Source organism: Aegilops tauschii, chromosome 2 (assembly GCF_002575655.3).
Source record: "Aegilops tauschii subsp. strangulata cultivar AL8/78 chromosome 2, Aet v6.0, whole genome shotgun sequence".
Taxonomy (NCBI): Eukaryota; Viridiplantae; Streptophyta; class Magnoliopsida; order Poales; family Poaceae; genus Aegilops; species Aegilops tauschii.
The window spans coordinates 13,049,783-13,068,333 of record NC_053036.3 but is presented as its reverse complement, the minus strand read 5'-3'; the positions used below and the strand labels follow the sequence as shown (position 1 = coordinate 13,068,333).

Here is an 18,551-nt window from a genome sequence, read left to right as displayed (position 1 = left end):
AGCTGCCTGGACCCATCAAAGTGAACAGTCCAATAAGTGTTATCCGGCTTTTGCTCGGGCACTTGTGACTCTGTCCAATCATTGATGAAATCCACCAAGGCCTGAGACTTAACAGCAGTGCGTGGCACATATTTGAGGCCATGAGGTCCAAGTTCTATAGCCCACTTAGCAATTCGCCCTATAGCCTCTCTGTTTTGGATAATATCACCGAGAGGGGCGGAACTGACCACAGTGATGGGATGACCCTGAAAATAATGCTTAAGCTTCCGGCTCGCCATAAACACCCCATATACGACCTTCTGCCAATGCGGGTACCGCTGCTTGGACTCAATGAGCACCTCACTGACATAATAAACCGGCCGCTGAACCGGATGCTCCTTACCCGCCTCCTTGCGCTCCACCACAATAGCCACGCTGACGGCTCGTGCGTTTGCCGCCACATACAGTAGCAAGGGCTCCTTATCAACCGGAGCAGCAAGGACGGGGGGCTCTGCCAGTTGCTTTTTCAAATCCTCAAAAGCGGTATTAGCTGCATCATTCCAGACAAAGTTGTCAGTTTTCTTCATCAACTGATATAAGGGCATAGCCTTCTCACCCAAACGGCTTATAAACCGGCTTAAAGCAGCGATGCGACCCGCCAAGCGTTGAACGTCATTTACACACGCCGGCCTAGCCAGGGAAGTGATGGCCTTGATCTTCTCCGGGTTAGCCTCAATGCCTCTGTCAGAAACCAAGAAGCCCAATAGTTTGCCTGCAGGAACAACATTAAGAGTGTGCTCAGCGAGTTCTCTAGGTACACCTGGCATGTCAGAAGGTTTCCACGCGAAGATGTCCCTATTCTCACGGATGAACTCGATGAGCGCGCTTTCCTATTTCGGGTCCAGATTTGCACTGATGCTAAACTGCTGAGACGAGTCTCCTGGAACAAAATCAACAAGCTTAGTCTCATCAGCTGATTTAAATTTCATCGCCGGCTCATTCTCCGTGGTTGGCTTTTTCAGAGAGGTCATATCCGTTGGATCAACATTGTCTTTGTAAAACTTCAACTCCTCTGTTGCACAGACAGACTCTGCATAAGCTGCATCCCCTTCCTCACACTCGAGAGCCACTTTCCGGCTGCCGTGAACCGTGATGGTCCCATTGTGACCCAGCATCTTGAGCTGTAAGTACACATAACACGGCCGTGCCATGAACTTGGCGTAAGCCGGCCGTCCAAATATAGCATGGTATGGACTTCTTATCTTGACCACCTCAAAGGTCAACTTCTCCACCCTGTAGTTGTTCTCATCACCAAAAGCCACTTCCAATTCGATCTTGCCGACTGGATAAGCCGACTTACCGGGTACCACACCGTGGAAGATGGTGTTTGACTGACTGAGGTTCTTATCAACCAACCCCATACGGCGAAAAGTCTCATAATAGAGGATGTTGATGCTGCTGCCTCCATCCATGAGTACCTTTGTGAACTTATAGCCTCCCACCTGAGGAGCCACCACCAAGGCCAAGTGGCCCGGGTTATCCACCCGGGGAGGGTGATCCTCCCTGCTCCACACTATAGGCTGCTCGGACCACCGCAAGTAGCGTGGAACTGCCGGTTCAACAGCATTCACAGTCCTCTTGTGAAGCTTCTGATCTCGTTTGCACAAACTAGTGGTAAACACATGATACTGTCCACCGCTGAGCTGCCTTGGGTTGGTCTGATAACCCCCCTGCTGCTGTTGATGACCCTGACTAGACTGTTGATTAAAGCCCCCTTGACCGTTCTGAGGACCGGAATTTGAGCCGCCCCCCGGGCCATGAAAGCCGCCAGCGCCTAAGCCGCCGGCACCTGAGCCGCCGCCCGGGCCATTGTAGTTTTTAAAGGCCTTCATGATGGCACAATCCTTCCACAGATGAGTCGCTGGCTTCTCTCTAGAGCCGTGTCTCGGACAAGGTTCATTCAACAGTTGCTCCAGAGAAGGTCCTGACCCGCCGCCTCGGGGAGGGGGTCTCCCCTTGCGTCGCTAGTTGTTACCTTGGGTGTTGGCTACGAACTCCAGGCTGCCATCGGCCTTGCGCTTGCCTCCTCCTTGATTCCCCGGGTTAAACTGAGGACCCTTGCCATTGCCGTTCTTCTTTCCCTTCCCTGTCCTTTCATCATCTGAAGGGGGATCCTTGGTACCATCAGAATCGGCGTACTTGACAAGAGCCGCCATTAGTGTACCCATATCAGTGCAGTCCCGTTTAAGCCGCCCAAGTTTCATCTTTAGGGGCACAAAGCGACAGTTTTGTTCCAACATTAAGACTGCAGAACCGGCATCCATCTTATCCGATGAATGTATGATCTCCTTGACCCGGCGAACCCAATGGGTCGTGGATTCACCCTCCTGCTGCTTACAGTTAGTCAAATCCACAATTGACATAGACTGCCTACAGGTATCTTTGAAGTTTTGAATGAACCGGGCTTTCAGCTCAGCCCAAGACCCAATGGAGTTCGGTGGCAGCCCTTTCAACCACGTGCGGGCAGTTCCATCTAACATCATGGTGAAATATTTGGCCATGGCCGCCTCACTGACCTCTAGCAATTCCATAGCCATCTCATAGCTCTCAATCCAGGCTGCAGGCTGTAAGTCTGCTGTATAGTTAGGCACCTTCCTAGGGCCCTTGAAGTCCTTAGGTAGACGTTCATTACGGATGGCTGGCACCAAACAAGGGACACCCCCGGTTCTGGTAGAAATACCCACATCAACGGAAGTCGTTGGATACGCCGGGGGGGTCTGGTAAACCGTCAATTGAGGCGCCTGCTCCGCCTCTTGTCGTGCTTGGGCTGCTGCGTAAAAGGCTCCATTATGAACCGGGCCATGGTCAGGGGGCGGATCATGGCGTCGGACATTACTTGAGCCGGTTGCTGAGACCATGTGCCGGCTGTAACTCGGGCTCTGGCCTGGACGAGGGGTCGAGTGGATCCTGTCCCGGCTGTAGGAGTACGCCTCTTGCTGTGCCAGAGCCGTCTGCAGGAGTTCCCTCACCCGGCGGGTTTCGATGGCCGCCGGAGAGTCGCCGTCCGCGGGGAGAGCCGTCAGTCGTGCTGCCGCCGCCACCATGTTCTCCAGCGGGTTATCATAATGCCCCGGGGGTATTGGCACATACTGAGGCGGGGGAGGGGGCACCTGGGGAGGCCCCATCACCCGTGGCTGAATAAGGGGTCCCGACCCGGGCGCAGTGACCCCTGGCGGGTTACTAGACCCTGCACCCGGCGTGTTGAAGAGATTGCGTGGATCGTAAACCGGTGGGAGTCGAGATTGGTCCTTCTGATGCCTCCTTCTCATGACCTCATTGGCCGCGTTCTGATCCATCGTGAGTTGGAAGGACTGCGGTTGAATCAGCTGAGTCCGGGCGTCGAGAGCCGCCCGCTCCGCAGCCAACCTGATCCCTTCCGCTGCAAGATCCTCTTTAGCTTTTATCAGATCCAATTTTAACTGTGCCACCTCCGCATCATGCTGAGCTTGATCTGCCGGGTCAACCGTGGCAGTTAACAGGGCCGTCATCTTGTCCGTGAGATCCATTAGCACCTGAGCCGGGGAAGGCACCGGGTTTCCCGATCCGGCGGCGGGGTTCTGAACAGGCTGCGCACCAGCCATAAAAACTCCAACCTGACTTGGCGGCTCAAAAAGGTCCAGAATACTGTCGCCGTCGGAACAGCCCATGAACCTGCCATCTTGAAGTTGGTACAACGAGTTTGATTCATCAGTGGCCGACTCGCCGTCAGAGCCGGCGGCCGCCTCATCACCAGACCCGGATGGATCAGAGGGCCCTCCATGGATGCATCCCACAAAAGTGCGCCGTAAGGCAGGCCGGGCCCGGGCGGGTCGTGCGCGCTGAGCTGTTTCGATGAGATCGGCGCGGAGATCCGGCTCGGGGCCCAGCTCACCAATCTTGCCAATGAAGACATGAATTCCGCCAAAGGGGACCCGGTACCCGTACTCAATTGAGCCGGCGTTGGGGCCCCAGTCCGCATCGTTGATGTAGAGCTTGCCGCGACGGCTCTTGGTCATCCGGCCCACAGCGTATCCCTTGAGCCCTTCGAAGCTGCCCTTCAAGAACTCAAATCCACCGTGCGCTGGCCCCACGGTGGGCGCCAACTGTCGTGGAATTGTCACGGCAGATGTCCTTGGGCTAGGACTTAGTCGTGGAGCCATCGCAACTAGGAATCTTGAAGGGGTTATGCGGGACAAGGAACACGAGGGTTTATACTGGTTCGGCCCCTTACGGTGAAGGTAAAAGCCCACGTCCAGTTCGAGGTGTTATTGATTAGGGTTACGATCGCCAGGGAGCTAAACAGCTATGCCCGGCTCTCGATGAGATTGTTGTCGCCCTTGAACCGCTGCCGGGTCCTTCCTTTATATAGGGAAGCTGACGCCCAGCAGCCCTTAGAGTCCCGGCCGGCTCATAAGAGCGTCCGGCTCGGACTCTAACAATACTTGCCTTACACTACAAGTCTACTATAACAATGATTGTAACTACGGGCTTTAAGACATATCCGGGTCTCAGCCCACCTCCGGCCCATTATCTTGAAATTTGGCTCCGGGCTTCTGGCAACGACCCTACGAGTAACCCGGCCCCTCCTGGCGGGTGACTCTAAGGTCTATATCCTCAACAGTACTCGACAGGTTCCTCGTTCACGAACTCGTCTCCCGGCTCTACCCAAGACAAGAACACAAACAAACGGAACCACAATCAACAACGAGAAATGCGCAAACAACATGATGCAAAACATGTATGATATGCAAGATATGATATGCGATGCATGTGCGTGCTCCGGAAGGAAAATGATGAACATGGCAGTAACTTGGCAAACCAAGCATGCTACTGGAAAGATGAGATGATTTCGGTCGAAATCGATATAAAGATCACCGGAATCGGATGCACGGTTTGCAAATGGCAAGCAAAACAAGAATGACAAGAATATGTGATTAACAGCATGATAGCATTTAAAATGCAACAAGCAACAATACTACAGCACCCCAACATAGTAACAAAGCATATGACAGTAATCTAAAGGAGATGCTTGACAAAAGATGAACACTAAGCTACGGCTAGTTCACAACATATCAAGCTCAAACAAGCATGGCAAAAGTGCAAAAGATTACAGGATCACAGACTTAGTGAAAAACTGGACATGGCAGGAATCAGCATCAGGTAGCTATGTTCAGAGCATGAAATCAACATGCTACAGGAACTTAACATAGCAACACAAGGCATGGAAGTGTTCTACTAAATGCACATGACAAAAGTCCCTTACTGACCATAAGCCAAAAAGGACCAGAAGATATGATGGCAAGCATGTAAACATAGCAAGTTTCGTTATCAGGTTCCAGACTTAGCAGAAAACAGAGCATGGCAGAAATAATAATATGTAGGTCTCTTTGTGAGCTTAATGCACTCACTACAGAGCAATGAACTACAAACCAAGCACACCTACAGAAATATGGCATGTTTATGAAGCTATCCATGGAAAGAACAATTGCATAGCATGTATGGATCAACTACAATAAGCTTGGCAAAATTGCATATCATGTTAAGAATCTGCCAGAAATATTTTATAGCAAAAGTAGAGCAAGATTGAGTCATGCTATGGCACTCCATAATTGCACATAATTGCAGGAATGGATCAATTACAACTATATATACAAATCATCCTTACTGAACATCTCCAAAATATTCATGGATCTCTCTGTAACATCAAGTTTACATGGCAACAAAATTACAGCTGACGAGGACTTAAAGAAATCACTAAGTCCCTGAACTCAGAAATATTACGGGGCCTACTTTGCATGCTTGTGGTAGTCACCACAGAGATCAAAAAAATAGAAGGACTACACCACTGGAAAGATGGCATGGCATACTTCAAAACACATGTAGAGCTCATGCTCAAAAGATGCACAGATTAAATGATACGAAAATGACAAATCTCCAAGTTCTGATAAGAACCAGAGTTAACAGCAACTAGCCCTCTTCCAATGAAGATTTGGGCATCAATATGACCTCTAATGAACACGGTGCAATTGAACAAAATGAAGAGCATCACGAGACGAACAATTTTACATATTACACGCGCGAATCGGAGCTACATGCAAGAAGTTATCGCATCACGAACAGAGGCACATGCTGATGAAATCTGGAGACTTAGAGAAAAAAAACGAGGTCGAGGGAAAGTCAACGTACGGCAGTTGGATCTGGATCGAGCGAAGGCTACATGAGCTCGGGCTCGGGCTCGGGGCTCCGGTGGCCGGAGCGGCCGGAGGAGGAGGAGATGGCCGGCGGGGCCGGCGGTGGCGCGGCGCCGGCGGGGAGGGCGAGCGGCGGCGGGCGGCGAGCCGCAGCGGAGCCGGCCGGCGGCGGGGTGGCGCAGCTCCGGCCGGAGGCGGCGGACGGCGGCGAACTCCGGCGACGCGCACGGAAGGCGAGGTGGCGGCGGGCACGCGCGGTGGCGGTGCGGGCCGGCGGGCACGCGCGGTGGCGGTGCGGGCCGGCGGGCCCGCGGCGGGCTCGCGGGCCGCGGCAGTGGAGGATCCGGCGGCGACACGTGGCGCGCTGCGATTCGTCCGCCTGCGCGGGCGGACGTTGTCCGGCGGCGCGAGGTGGAGGACGCTAGGGTTCGTCTGCGATTCCGTTTTTCGGGATGCACACATATAAATAGGTAGAGGGAGCTAGGAGGCTCCAAATGAGGTGCGGTTTTCGCCCACACGATCGTGATCGAACGACCTAGAGCATGGAAGAGAGTTTGGTGGGTTTTGGGCTGGTTTTAGAGGGGGTTTTTGCTGGACACTCAAATGGACTTGCGGATGCCCGGTTAACCGTTGGAGTACCAAACGACCTCCGAATGGAACGAAACTTGACCGGTAGACTCCGGGTGGTATATTAAGGCCACTTGACAAGCCTCGGTCCATTCCGAGAAAGTTTGACACACGCACACGAAAGAAAACTAGAGGGGTGCACCGGAGGAGATAGGAGCGCCGGATTGGAAAACGGACAACGGGGAAAATGCTCGGATGCATGAGACGAACACGTATGCAAATGCAATGCGCATGATGACATGATATGAAAATGCATGACATGACAAAATACAAAACGAAAGACAAAACCCGACAACGGAGGGAAAAACATAACACATAGCCGGAAATGGCAAGAGTCGGAGTTACAAATATGGCAAGTTACATGCGGGGTGTTACATTCCGCCGCCCCAAGGCCTCTGTATCCACGAGATCCAATCTAGACCCTGTTTCGGCACCCTGCAGGAGGGGGGGATCATCTCCGGTGGCCATCTTCATCATCCCGGCCACCACCATGATGAGGAGGGAGTAGTCCACCCTCGGGGCTGAGGGTTTGTACCAGTAGTTATGTGTTTAATCTCACTCTCGCTCTCTCGTGTTCTTGAGATGTCACGATCTTGATGTATAGCGGGATTTGTTAATGTAGTTGAATCATATGGTGTTTTCCCCTCTCTATCTCGTTGTGATGAATTGAGTCTTTCCCTTTGAGATTTCGTTGTTATCGGATTGAATACTTTTATGGATTTGAGAACACTTGGTATATGTCTTGCAATTGAATACTCGTGGTGACAATGGGGTATCGTATTGATTCACTTGATATATGTTTTGGCACTCAACTCGTGGATTCCCGAGGTGACATTGGGGTAATCTATGCATAGGGTTGATGCCCTTTCTTGTCTTTGTTTCTCCAGTAGATATCTTGGGGCACTCTTCGAAGTTTTTTGTGTTGGATTGAGTATTATGAATATGAATTGTTTTTGGTGTTATTTTAGTACGAACTCTAGGATAGATCGAACGGAAAGAATAGCTTTGTGTTATTTTAGTATGAACTCTTGAATAGATCGAACGGAAAGAATAGCTTTGAGGTGGTTTTGTACCCTACAAACAATTTATCATTATATTCTCCGCTAGATAGGAACTTTGGAGTGATTCTTCATCGCACTTTGAGGGATGGTTATATGATCTAATTATATTAGCATTGTTGAGAGATTGCACTAGCGAAAGTACGGACCCTAGGCCTCATTTTCAAGCATTGCAACACCATTTTTGTGCCCGTTTACTATTTGCTACCTTGCTGTTTTTATTTATTCAGATTATAAAAATATATTTCTACCATCAATATTACACCCGAACTAGTGCACCTATACAATTTGCCATTGTATTGAGTGTGTTGGGGACACAAGAGATTTCTTGTATTTGGTTGCAGGGTTGTTCGAGAGAGACCATCTTCATCCTACACCTCCCACGGATTGATAATCCTTAGGTCATCCACTTGAGGGAAAATTGCTACTGTTCTACAAAACTCTGAGCTTGGAGGCCCAGCACGAGTCTACAAGAATAAAGTTGCATAGTAGACATCAGAGGACGTCGTCGATAAGTTCCTGGTGTGTGTCGATGAAGACTCCAAGCCTACAACCAACTCTGAACAAGCTCAAGCAGCTCACAAAGAAGATGGCTGGATTGTTCATCAAGGGGTAGGCTCGCCATGAGATCGCTGATGCCCTGAAGGACATTAGTAAACAAGCCCAAGAGGTTGCTAACAGGCATTTAAGGTACAATGTCGGCGGCACGGAGCTTCGCCTAGCCAAAGACCTCGCTGAGAACAATTGCGGCGCGCGCGTGCTGGTGGTCTGCTCGGAGATCACCGCGGTGACCTTCCGTGGCCCGCACGAGTCCCACCTCGACACGCTGGTTGGTCGGGCGCTCTTCGGTGAAGGTGCAGCCGCGGTGATCGTTGGCACAGACCCCGACGAGTCCATCGAGCGTCCCCTATTCCAGCTGGTGTTTGCGAGCCAGACGATTCTGCCAGATTCGAAGGAAGCATTGAAAATTTTACCTCGACTTCTCAACCAGTATTTCAAACTACTCTATTTATGTATACATAGATAAATGACTTCAGTTTGACACCAAATCATATGGCGATGGTCAATTGAATTTGTGACATATTTTCATTTTGATGTTTTTCTTTTAAGAAGCATGTAAACTACACACAAATCTGTTCTGATAGGCTGATAATTTATACCAAACCAACCAAATGTTGATAATATTCATTTTGCCCAACTACTAACTGAACAAATGTCATTGTTTTGGAATTGAAGTTGGAAGGGAACCACCATACTGATGGGAATGGAACCACTTTACATGTTCTGTTAATGCTTAAGAATGGGACTGTGCTATTTCTAATTGAAATGAAATTTCTTGTTGAACCATAGTAAGTTCATGAGATTTACTGATTTACTATTGATTATTTATTTTCGGTTTTCCTGATGATAGACTATGTGCAAAATGTATTTTTTTTCTTCCCAACAATAGATACCGGTTGCTCTCTTTCTCTGCGTTATTCTGACAGGAGCGATTTACAGTTAGTAGTAACGTTATAATTTATACCTATATGGAGGGTATATGGAGGGTATATTGTTAGTATAAGTTATTCCTTGGTTATTGACAAAATGACAAGAGCTAAATTCTGTAGTCAAATTACTTTCTATAGGTCTTTTTTGTGAATATTCAGGAAAGGTTACTTAAATCACATGTTCTAAAAAAGACACTCAATAGTTGATTCACAGCGATGCTCTGTTTGAATACGCCAAACAGGTGAAGAATTTGGGGAGCACTTTATTTGAGCTGCTCTCGGAAGCTCTTGGGCTCAAACCGAGCTACTTAACTGATATAGAGTGCAACCAAGGACAGATCATATTCTGCCACTATTACCTTCCGTGCCCCCAGCCTGAACTTGCCATCGGGACAAGCCGGCATTCAGACTCTGGCTTCCTCACCATACTTCTCCAAGACGAAATTGGTGGCCTACAGTTCCTCCATGAGGACCGGTGGATAGACGTCACACCGACACCGGGAGCGTTCATTGTCAACATCGGCGATCTCCTACGGGTACACTGAACATTCGAAGCAGAATTATTCATTCAAGGCGAGCAGTGGCGTTAAGAGCCTTAAATTAAAAGATTGTTGTCATTTGCCCCCCCCCCCCCCAAGGTGCATATTTTCTATTTGCCCCCCCCCCCCCCCCCCCTGGTTCCCCGCTAGCTCCCCCACTGAAGGCGAGCATTGATCAGTAACTCGCGTCGTGTGGAACTGACTCTTTTGTTCAAAATGTCCAGTCGATCTCCAACGATGGGTTCAGGAGCGTGGACCATAGGGTGGTGGCGAAGAACGCCGCGCCGAGGGTCTCAATCACGTGCTTCTTCAGCACGCATTTCCACCCTGCCTCTATGAGAATGTACGGTCTGATCAAGGAGATGTTGTCCGATGAGAACCGGCCATTGTACAGGGAGACCCTCGTCAGAGATTACATCAAACATTACTACTCCATCGGGTTAGATGCGAAAACTGCTATCTCTGATTTCCGGTTGTGAATTGTGAAGGTGAGTTTGTGCAGTAAAATGGTAGCACAAGTGCTAGAATATTATGTACAGCTCAAATGGTACAGGAGTGCACCACAAGTTTCATTTCATCTCCTGGTGTATTTTAGTGGAACAGAAGAAATTCAACTTTGTTCCATGGTTTGTGATCTTCTTCCCCTTAATTATGATCCATGTCAGATCATATAAAAACAAAGGTTGGATCTATGCACCTGCGGGCGGGCGGGGCAGCGAGCATCGAACTGTTTCATGTAGAATTCTTGATTGCATTCCTTTTGTTTGAGGTGTTCAGCATCATAGGACTTGCCCTTGCCAAACTGTTCAATCTTTAGTTATCTTGCCTATCTGAAACAGCTGCTACTCCATATAAACCAGAAAAGAGCTCTTGCTGGGAAGATGGTCCTAATCAGTTGTTGGGCAATGGTTCGAAGAGCACGGCGATTAGGCTGTGCACGGAGCGCTTGTCGGAGACCCACCGGAGGCTGCCCTCCGCGGTGCCATTGGCGGCTGGCGCCTCTCTTGAGCTTCACCGTGAACTCAATCCTCTGGCGCATTAAACCGAAGGCCAGCACGTTGGGCGTGGAGTTGATGTACGCCATGATCATCTCACCGTCGGCGTGCGTCATGCGCGACGCGGCGACCAACTGACCATGCCCACGCCGCCCGCCTTCTGGATCATCTCCGAGAGCATGATGGGGTCCTCCTTGCGCTGGCACGCCACGATCTTGCTGCGGACGTCTACGGTGTTGAGCACGCCGTCGGCAAACATTCCCGCGATGAAGATGAAGGGGAAAAGGGTTGTCCCTGACACGCTTGTACCACTTGAGGTTCTCGACGTCAAGCACCATCCCATTGCCGAGCTCCACTCTGGAGATGAGGCGGCGGCCCATGGTGCTGGCGGCGACGGTGAGCAGCCACAGAGCGCATTTTGTGAGGGTGCGCTCGAGCGAGCTAGCGTTCACGGTGTTGGTGCCGACGAAGAGGTCAGACATGACGGTTGGGAAACTGCCAACGACGATGAGGTCCTTGTAGAACGGCTTTCTCGTCTCCATGTCGTCGCCGAGGGACATGGAGATAACTTCGACGCTATCCTGGAACGCGCCCATCTGCATGACAAAGAGGACCTCTGTGGCCGAGCAGGTGTTAGCGAGGCACACCTCGTAGCATGCCAGGTGCGCGCGTGGCACCATGACGGACGCCGTCCTGGCCTGGGCCCCAAACAGCTCGACGTCCCGCACCAACCCGCCCCCCTCCTGGCGATGGTGCCAGAGGTGTGCTTGTCGTGCTCCTGTGGGCCCCTGGACTGCCCGTCGATCAGCTTCTTGTTGCACGATGCCTCACCGGTGAAGTGGCACCCATGTGCCACTTGGCCGGCGGCGGCATGTCATCGTCGAGGAAGGACACATGACATGGGTTGATGTCGTTGTCGAGGATGCCCACAATGACGCCCTCCCCCATGCTCCCGCCACGCTCCACGCCCCCGTCGCTGGCGCGGACAACTTGAGCAGCTCCGACGTGTAGGTCGTCATGAGGCGCAGGGCCGCATCGGGCAGCGCCTCAACGCACCAGGGCAGCCTGCAGAGCATGGGCACCTCGTGGTCCGTGAGCTAGCCCACGAAGCTGCTGACGACGTGCTAGAAGGAGAAAACAAGCCGCGGACCGATGTGGGGGAACGCCTCGAGGAGCAACATGGCGGCGGTGGTGTTGAGCACGACGCCAGCAGCGAGGCATGCCACAGCTTCAGCTCCTCGCCGCTCTCGATGCGCCTGTTGGCATGGGACACGATGATCAGGTACATCTTGAGGTCGCCCTTGTCGCCCCTGAGTGCCGCCACCACGTGAGCGAGCAACTTCTCCCGGGCTTTCTCTACCATGGTGACATCGGGAGCGAGAAAACTATTGCTCAACCTTTGCTAGAATTGGATTATTTCTATTCTCCCGCCATGAGACCAGGGAGGCGGGTCATCCGTCATCCTTTATAATAGTAATATTACTCAAGCTTTGCTAGAATTTGATTATTTCTCTCCTTAAGAGCATCTAAAGGCGGACTTGTCAAATTCGGCACCCTATACGTCCGTGGACGTGCCCGGGTGCGTCCACGGATAGTGACCGAACAGTCCCTAAATTCACGCCTCCATAGCCGTGCATCTCATATCCGGCACCCTATATCTATACGAAATTATGCAACATACTACATAGATCATCAATCGGCCAAAATCAACAGCAAAATGACATAAATCGGTAGCAAATGGGCATAATTCACATAACATCGTCAAAAGATCACCAAACGGGCATAATTCACACAGTTCAATCGTCCGGCAAATGCTAACTAGATAGGAGCTAGATTATATAAACACGAAGAAGGCTGGAATTCACCACTTCCTCGCCGGCCCTTTACCCTTCCGGTCGTCGGCGCTGTCGCAGGCGTTCGCGGCAGGAGGTGGGTCAATGTCGGAGCCATCCGTGTCGGACCCGTCGGAGGAGGAGGATTCGGAGATGATAATGTAGCCCTTCAAGCGCCGGACTATGTGGTCCTGCTTACGCTTGAGCTTGGCCACCCTCACCGCCTCCGCCGCTGCCTACGCCGCCTCCTGCTCGGACTACTCAATGCCGAGCCAAAGCTGCTTAGCGCTGATTCTCCGGAGCCGCCGGGCGTCCATCTCCGCCATGGTAAGTGACCGAAGGTACACCCACTCAAGGAGACGCTCCTCCTCTTCAGGCATCGGCATCATGTGGCGGCGACAGGCGGACTGCGCACCCGCGTCGAACGCGACCCCCATCTCCCATGCACTCTGCCTCTCACGGCGGGCAGCGCATGCCTCCAACTCCAGAGTCCGCATTCGCGGCGCCGGCGGAGCGGGCACTAGAACCCACCACTGCCCGTGTGGAGCAGCAGCCGGAGGTGGAGGAGGCTGTTGGGCGGGCGACGCCAATTGGGCTGCCCTCGCAGATCCACACGCGGGGAGGGAAGGATCGGCGACGGGCGATAGGTGGCGTCGCATCTGAACCGGAGTTGCCGCCCGTATCGACCCCGCGAGCGCTCCAGCACGATACGGAGCGCCAACTCGTCCTCGTCTCCGAATATCTTGTCGAACTGGTTGCCGGTGCTGGACATGGTCGCCGGCGATCGAGATTGGACAGATTGGGGAAAGGGGAGCGTTCGGGAGCAGAACGGGGCGGAGTAAAATGAGCCTAGGGTTTGCTCCGAAGAGGGATTTTGTGGGGTCAGGGTGGGACAGTGGTGTGTCGGGCGGACGTGGCAGACGCGCCCGGCAGCCTCATATCCGCCCTACATTTGGGCTGGATATGAAGGGTGCCGGTTAGCCCAGCATTTTTCCGTGGTTCGGGAGGTCCAGTTGGATCACTTTTTTGTGACCGAACGTTCGAGACGGATTTAAGAGGTCCGGCTTAAGATGCTCTAACTCCGGGCAACGCGATAATCCGTGATATATGCATGTAGAGCTGTAGCATCTCCTCCTCCACCCGAGTCGCCCCCCGCGTGGGCGGCCGGGAGGGCCCCAGATCCCGTCGGCCGGCCCTCCCCCACTCCTCCTCCTCCTCCCTCGCCATCGCCCAAGGGCGCGGCCAGGCGAAGCCTGGTCGTCGCCGATGGCGGCGGGGACTCGGGCCCTCTCGCTCGCGTGGGGCTGGCGCCGGCCGGTGCCCCCGGGCCGGAGCGTGGCGGCGGGCCGGACGCCACGGCAGGTGGTGGCGGCGCCTCGGCGACTTCGCTCCCCCGCGGCAGGAGGCCTCGTGATCTGGTGCGTCGCGGTCGCCAGGGACGGCGGCGGCGTGACCGGATCGGGTCGCGGCCGGATCTATGCCCAAGCGTGGGCCTTGATCGCTGGTCTGACGTCGGCACGGTGGCGGATGCGTCTCGTCGGCAGCTGGGCAGATCCGCCGGGATTCTACCCTTGTCTGGTCCTTGACAGCGCGGGCAACTCCAGGGGAAACCCTGGATCTCCTTGGGATCGAGCGATGATGGCGATTTTGCGTCGTAGTCCCTCTTTAGGCCGGGGGTCTCCCAGATGCAGATGCAGAGGCCGGGGGTCTTCCACCCTTTAAAAAAAAAAAGCTGTAGCATCAAGTGCGGTGCGGTCAACATGAGGTCACAGTTAGGGACGAGCGCACTCAAGTTTTGTAGAGATGGTTCAAGCTTAGTGCACTTGTACCAGTCATTGCCCCCCTTGAAATGAGGAGCACGGAAAGATCCTTTCGTTGAATCCCATGCTCACCTTTTCTCACCAGTCAATGACGACAAAGGAAAAGGAAACACGTGCATCGCCTTTTTTCTTTGTATTTATATATAAACTCCCCAAAGCTCACTGCTCTGCTTTACTTTGCAGACCTTTGCCTCGGTTCCATGCTAACACGAGGCGACATAAATTATTTACAAAGAACATCTAGAACCAGAATTTACGTGGACACGGTTTCCAGGCTAGAACGAGGCGATATTATTACATATTTTTCACTAAAATTAGGGCCCTTTCCAGTCGTACGCGGAGGCAAATGAACGGTCTACCCACCTGGGCTGGGAGTTACCAACTTAACATATATATAGGTGAACACACAGGGCCAAGATCCCACCACAGCTAAGGAATAGTCATGAAGACTTCCCATTGCCTACCCTTCATCTCACTCTGCAGTCTCCTGCTAGCCACGTTTGCCCCGGCCAAGGCAGTGCCATCCCTGCAAGAACAAGCAGGAGCGCTCCTTGCCTGGAAAGCCACGCTAGAAGGCCACCCAGCCCAGCTGGGATCCTGGGGAAGGGGGCACCACAATACATGGCCATGCAGCTGGCATGGCATCACATGCGGCAAGGATGGAGCAATGCACCAAGAGGTGGTCACCAAGATCTCTCTGCCGGGGCTGCGGCTGCAGGGGGAGTTCGACGCCCTCAACTTCACGGCGTTGGCGACCTTGACGAGCATCCAGCTCTCGCGCAACAGGCTCACCGGGAGGATCCCGTCGAGCATCGGGTCACTCAGAGAGCTCCGGTTCCTGCTTCTTCAACACAATCAGATAAGGGGCCCTTTACCACCTGCTCTTGCATCCTTGAGAAACCTACGCTGCTTAATGCTCCAGGAGAATGAACTCTCCGGTGAAATACCAAGCCAAATAGGACAACTAGCGGGACTTGTGAAGCTGGACTTGTCTGCCAATCACTTGTCTGGTCCCATCCCGACTGAACTAGGCTACCTAAAGAAGCTGCTCAGGGTACATATTGCCAACAACAACCTCACAGGCCCCATTCCAAGTAATTTAGGGAATCTCACTAAACTCACTGTCTTGTACCTTTATGGTAACCAATTATCTGGATATCCTCCTCGAGAGCTAGGGTACCTTGTGAATCTAAAGGAGTTGGTTCTCTCCCGCAACAAATTGATGGGTTTCATCCCTGGTACCTTGGGAGGCATGATCAACCTCACACTCTTGTCCCTAGCGGATAACCAACTTTCCGGATGCATTCCTCCAGAGCTAGGTTACTTGTTGAATCTAAAAGAGTTGTACCTTGAAAACAACAAACTTGTTGATTCCATCCCTAGTACCTTCTTAAATTTAACAAACCTCACTAGCTTGTACCTATCGGGTAACCAACTTTCTGGGTGTATACCTCGAGAACTAGGTTACATGGTGAATCTTAAAAAGTTGGCTCTTAGCTCCAACAATTTCAACGGCTCCATACCTAATACCTTCGGGAGTTTGGTTAACCTCACTGAATTGTATCTATGGGGCAATACACTTTCCGGGTGTATTCCTCGTGAACTAGGTTACCTAGTGAATCTTGAAGGGTTGGATCTTAGTGTAAACAAACTAATGTGTACTATTCCCAATAACTTTGGCAGTTTCAGTAACCTAACTATCCTGGTCCTTCGTGATAACCAACTCACGGGTTATATCCCCAATATCTTTGGAAATTTGACAAAGCTCACTACCTTACACCTCGATGATAATCAGTTCTCTGGACATGTTCCTCTAGAAATTGGCACCTTATGGGATCTTGAAGTTCTGGAACTCGACAATAATAATCTCTCTGGTCCCCTACCACCTGGGTTGTGCTCTGGAGGCAAGCTCAGGCATTTAACTGCATCTAATAACAGTCTGGATGGACCAGTGCCATCAAGTTTGCTACACTGTAGAAGCCTATTTAGAGTTCGTCTTGAAAGGAATCAAATAGAAGGAGATATTTCTGAGTTGGGAGGTCATCCAAGTCTTAACTATATGGATATGAGCTCGAATAAACTCTTTGGAAAATAATCTTCTCTTTGGGGGGAAAGTCAAAATATTACCATGCTACGCCTCTCAAACAACAACCTGACGGGGGAAATACCCATAAATATGGGGCGGCTAACTCAGCTAGGGATACTTGATCTCTCATCAAACAAGCTTGAAGGATATATTCCAATTGAACTGAGCAATCTAAAAAACTTGTTCCAGTTGAACCTCGCAGACAATTTGCTCCATGGAAGCATACCACAAGAAATCGGAGCACTATCTAGTCTACAGTTATTTGATTTGTCATCAAATAACCTAAGTGGTTTGGTACATGGGTCAATTGGGAATTGTTTAGAGCTTCGATCATTGAACCTGAGCGGAAATAACTTTACAGGAAACATCCCTACCGCATTAGGGGTGTTGCACAACTTACAATACATGTTGGATTTGAGTGATAATTCATTTACTGGGGCAATACCAAGCCAACTTAGTGGCCTGATCATGCTAGATACTTTGAATCTTTCACACAATGAACTTAATGGATCCATCCCTCAATCATTTAAGAATATGGAAAGCTTGATATCCATTGATGTATCTTACAATGAATTGGAAGGAGTAGTCCCAGAGAGTAAGCTTTTTCAAGGAGCCCCGTTGAAGTGGTTCATGCATAATAAGATGCTATGTGGTGTAGTGACCGGACTCCCCCATTGTAGTAGTACAACTGTGAACCAAGGGAAAAGAAAAGGATACAAAACACTTGTACTAGCAGTGGTCCCTGTGCTGATGTCTCTTGTTCTTGTTGTATTTGTATTGATGTTTCAACATGAAAGGAACAAATCCAAGGCAATTGACACGGACAAAGTAACACAAAAAAATGTGTTCTCTATTTGGAGTTTTGATGGGGCAAACGTGTTCAAACAAATTGTTGAAGCAACCAATGATTTTAGTGAGATTCATTGCATAGGAACTGGGGGATATGGATCTGTCTACAAGGCTAGGCTTCCAACATCAGAAATATTTGCGGTGAAGAAGATGTGCGTTATTGAAGATGAGAGTTGCGCGAAGGGGTCACTCTTCCATCGCGAAATTGAGGCATTGGTGCAGATTCGGCATCGGAACATCGTAAAGCTATTTGGGTATTGTTCCTGTAGCCAAGGAAAGTTCCTTATATATGAATATATGGAGAGAGGGGACTTGGCAGAAGCACTGGGGATCAATGGAAGGGCAGTTGAATTGGACTGGAGAAGGCGGATACATATTGTGCTAGATGTGGTTCACGCTTTGGCCTACATGCATCATGATTGTTGGTCACCAATAGTCCACAGAGATATAACAAGTAAAAACATTTTGCTTGATCAGGAATTTAGAGCTTGCATCTCTGATTTCGGTACGGCTAAAATTCTAAATATTGATGGCAATAATATCACAAGGCTTGCAGGGACAAAGGGTTATCTTGCCCCAGGTAAACAAAAATCAAACCATTTTTTTCTTTTCTTTTTGCGGGTAACAAAAAAATGCACATTATGGGACGCAGGGAGTACTAATTAATATTCAATGATTGCAGAGCTTGCATATACAGAAAATGTGACAGAGAAATGTGACGTATACAGCTTTGGGGTGCTTGTCATGGAGCTCTTTATGGGATCTCATCCAGGCGAATTGCTCTCATCCCTCTCTGAGGCCAACAAGAATAATACTCTGAGCCTGCAACATCTGCTGGACTCAAGGCTCGAGCTCCCAGATGCTGAAACCGCGGGAGAAATATACCACATGCTCAGTGTTGCAGTTCAGTGCCTGGAGCCAAGTCCATCACGGAGACCCACAACACGACGTGCTAGTGACGAGTTATCTGCTAGTAAGGCATTTGAAGATCATGTTCATTATCTGCATGCTGGCCTCACCATTCCCACTCACTAGTTCTCGTGGCC

The 18,551-nt window shown here is 50.9% G+C and overlaps 1 protein-coding gene and 1 pseudogene across 1 annotated transcript; both read left to right on the top strand.

The window, feature by feature from the left end:
* The first annotated feature begins 7,603 nt into the window (after positions 1 to 7,603).
* Positions 7,604 to 10,406, top strand: LOC109752436 (1-aminocyclopropane-1-carboxylate oxidase homolog 11-like). The gene is made up of 4 exons (XM_073509488.1): positions 7,604 to 7,675; positions 8,511 to 8,813; positions 9,627 to 9,920; positions 10,148 to 10,406. The coding sequence occupies exons 1-4, from the start codon at positions 7,604 to 7,606 to the stop codon at positions 10,400 to 10,402; spliced, it is 924 nt and encodes a 307-aa protein (XP_073365589.1). The 3' UTR covers positions 10,403 to 10,406.
* Positions 10,407 to 14,984: 4,578 nt separating this feature from the next.
* LOC109752437 (uncharacterized) lies at positions 14,985 to 18,540 on the top strand (annotated as a pseudogene).
* Positions 18,541 to 18,551: the final 11 nt, after the last annotated feature.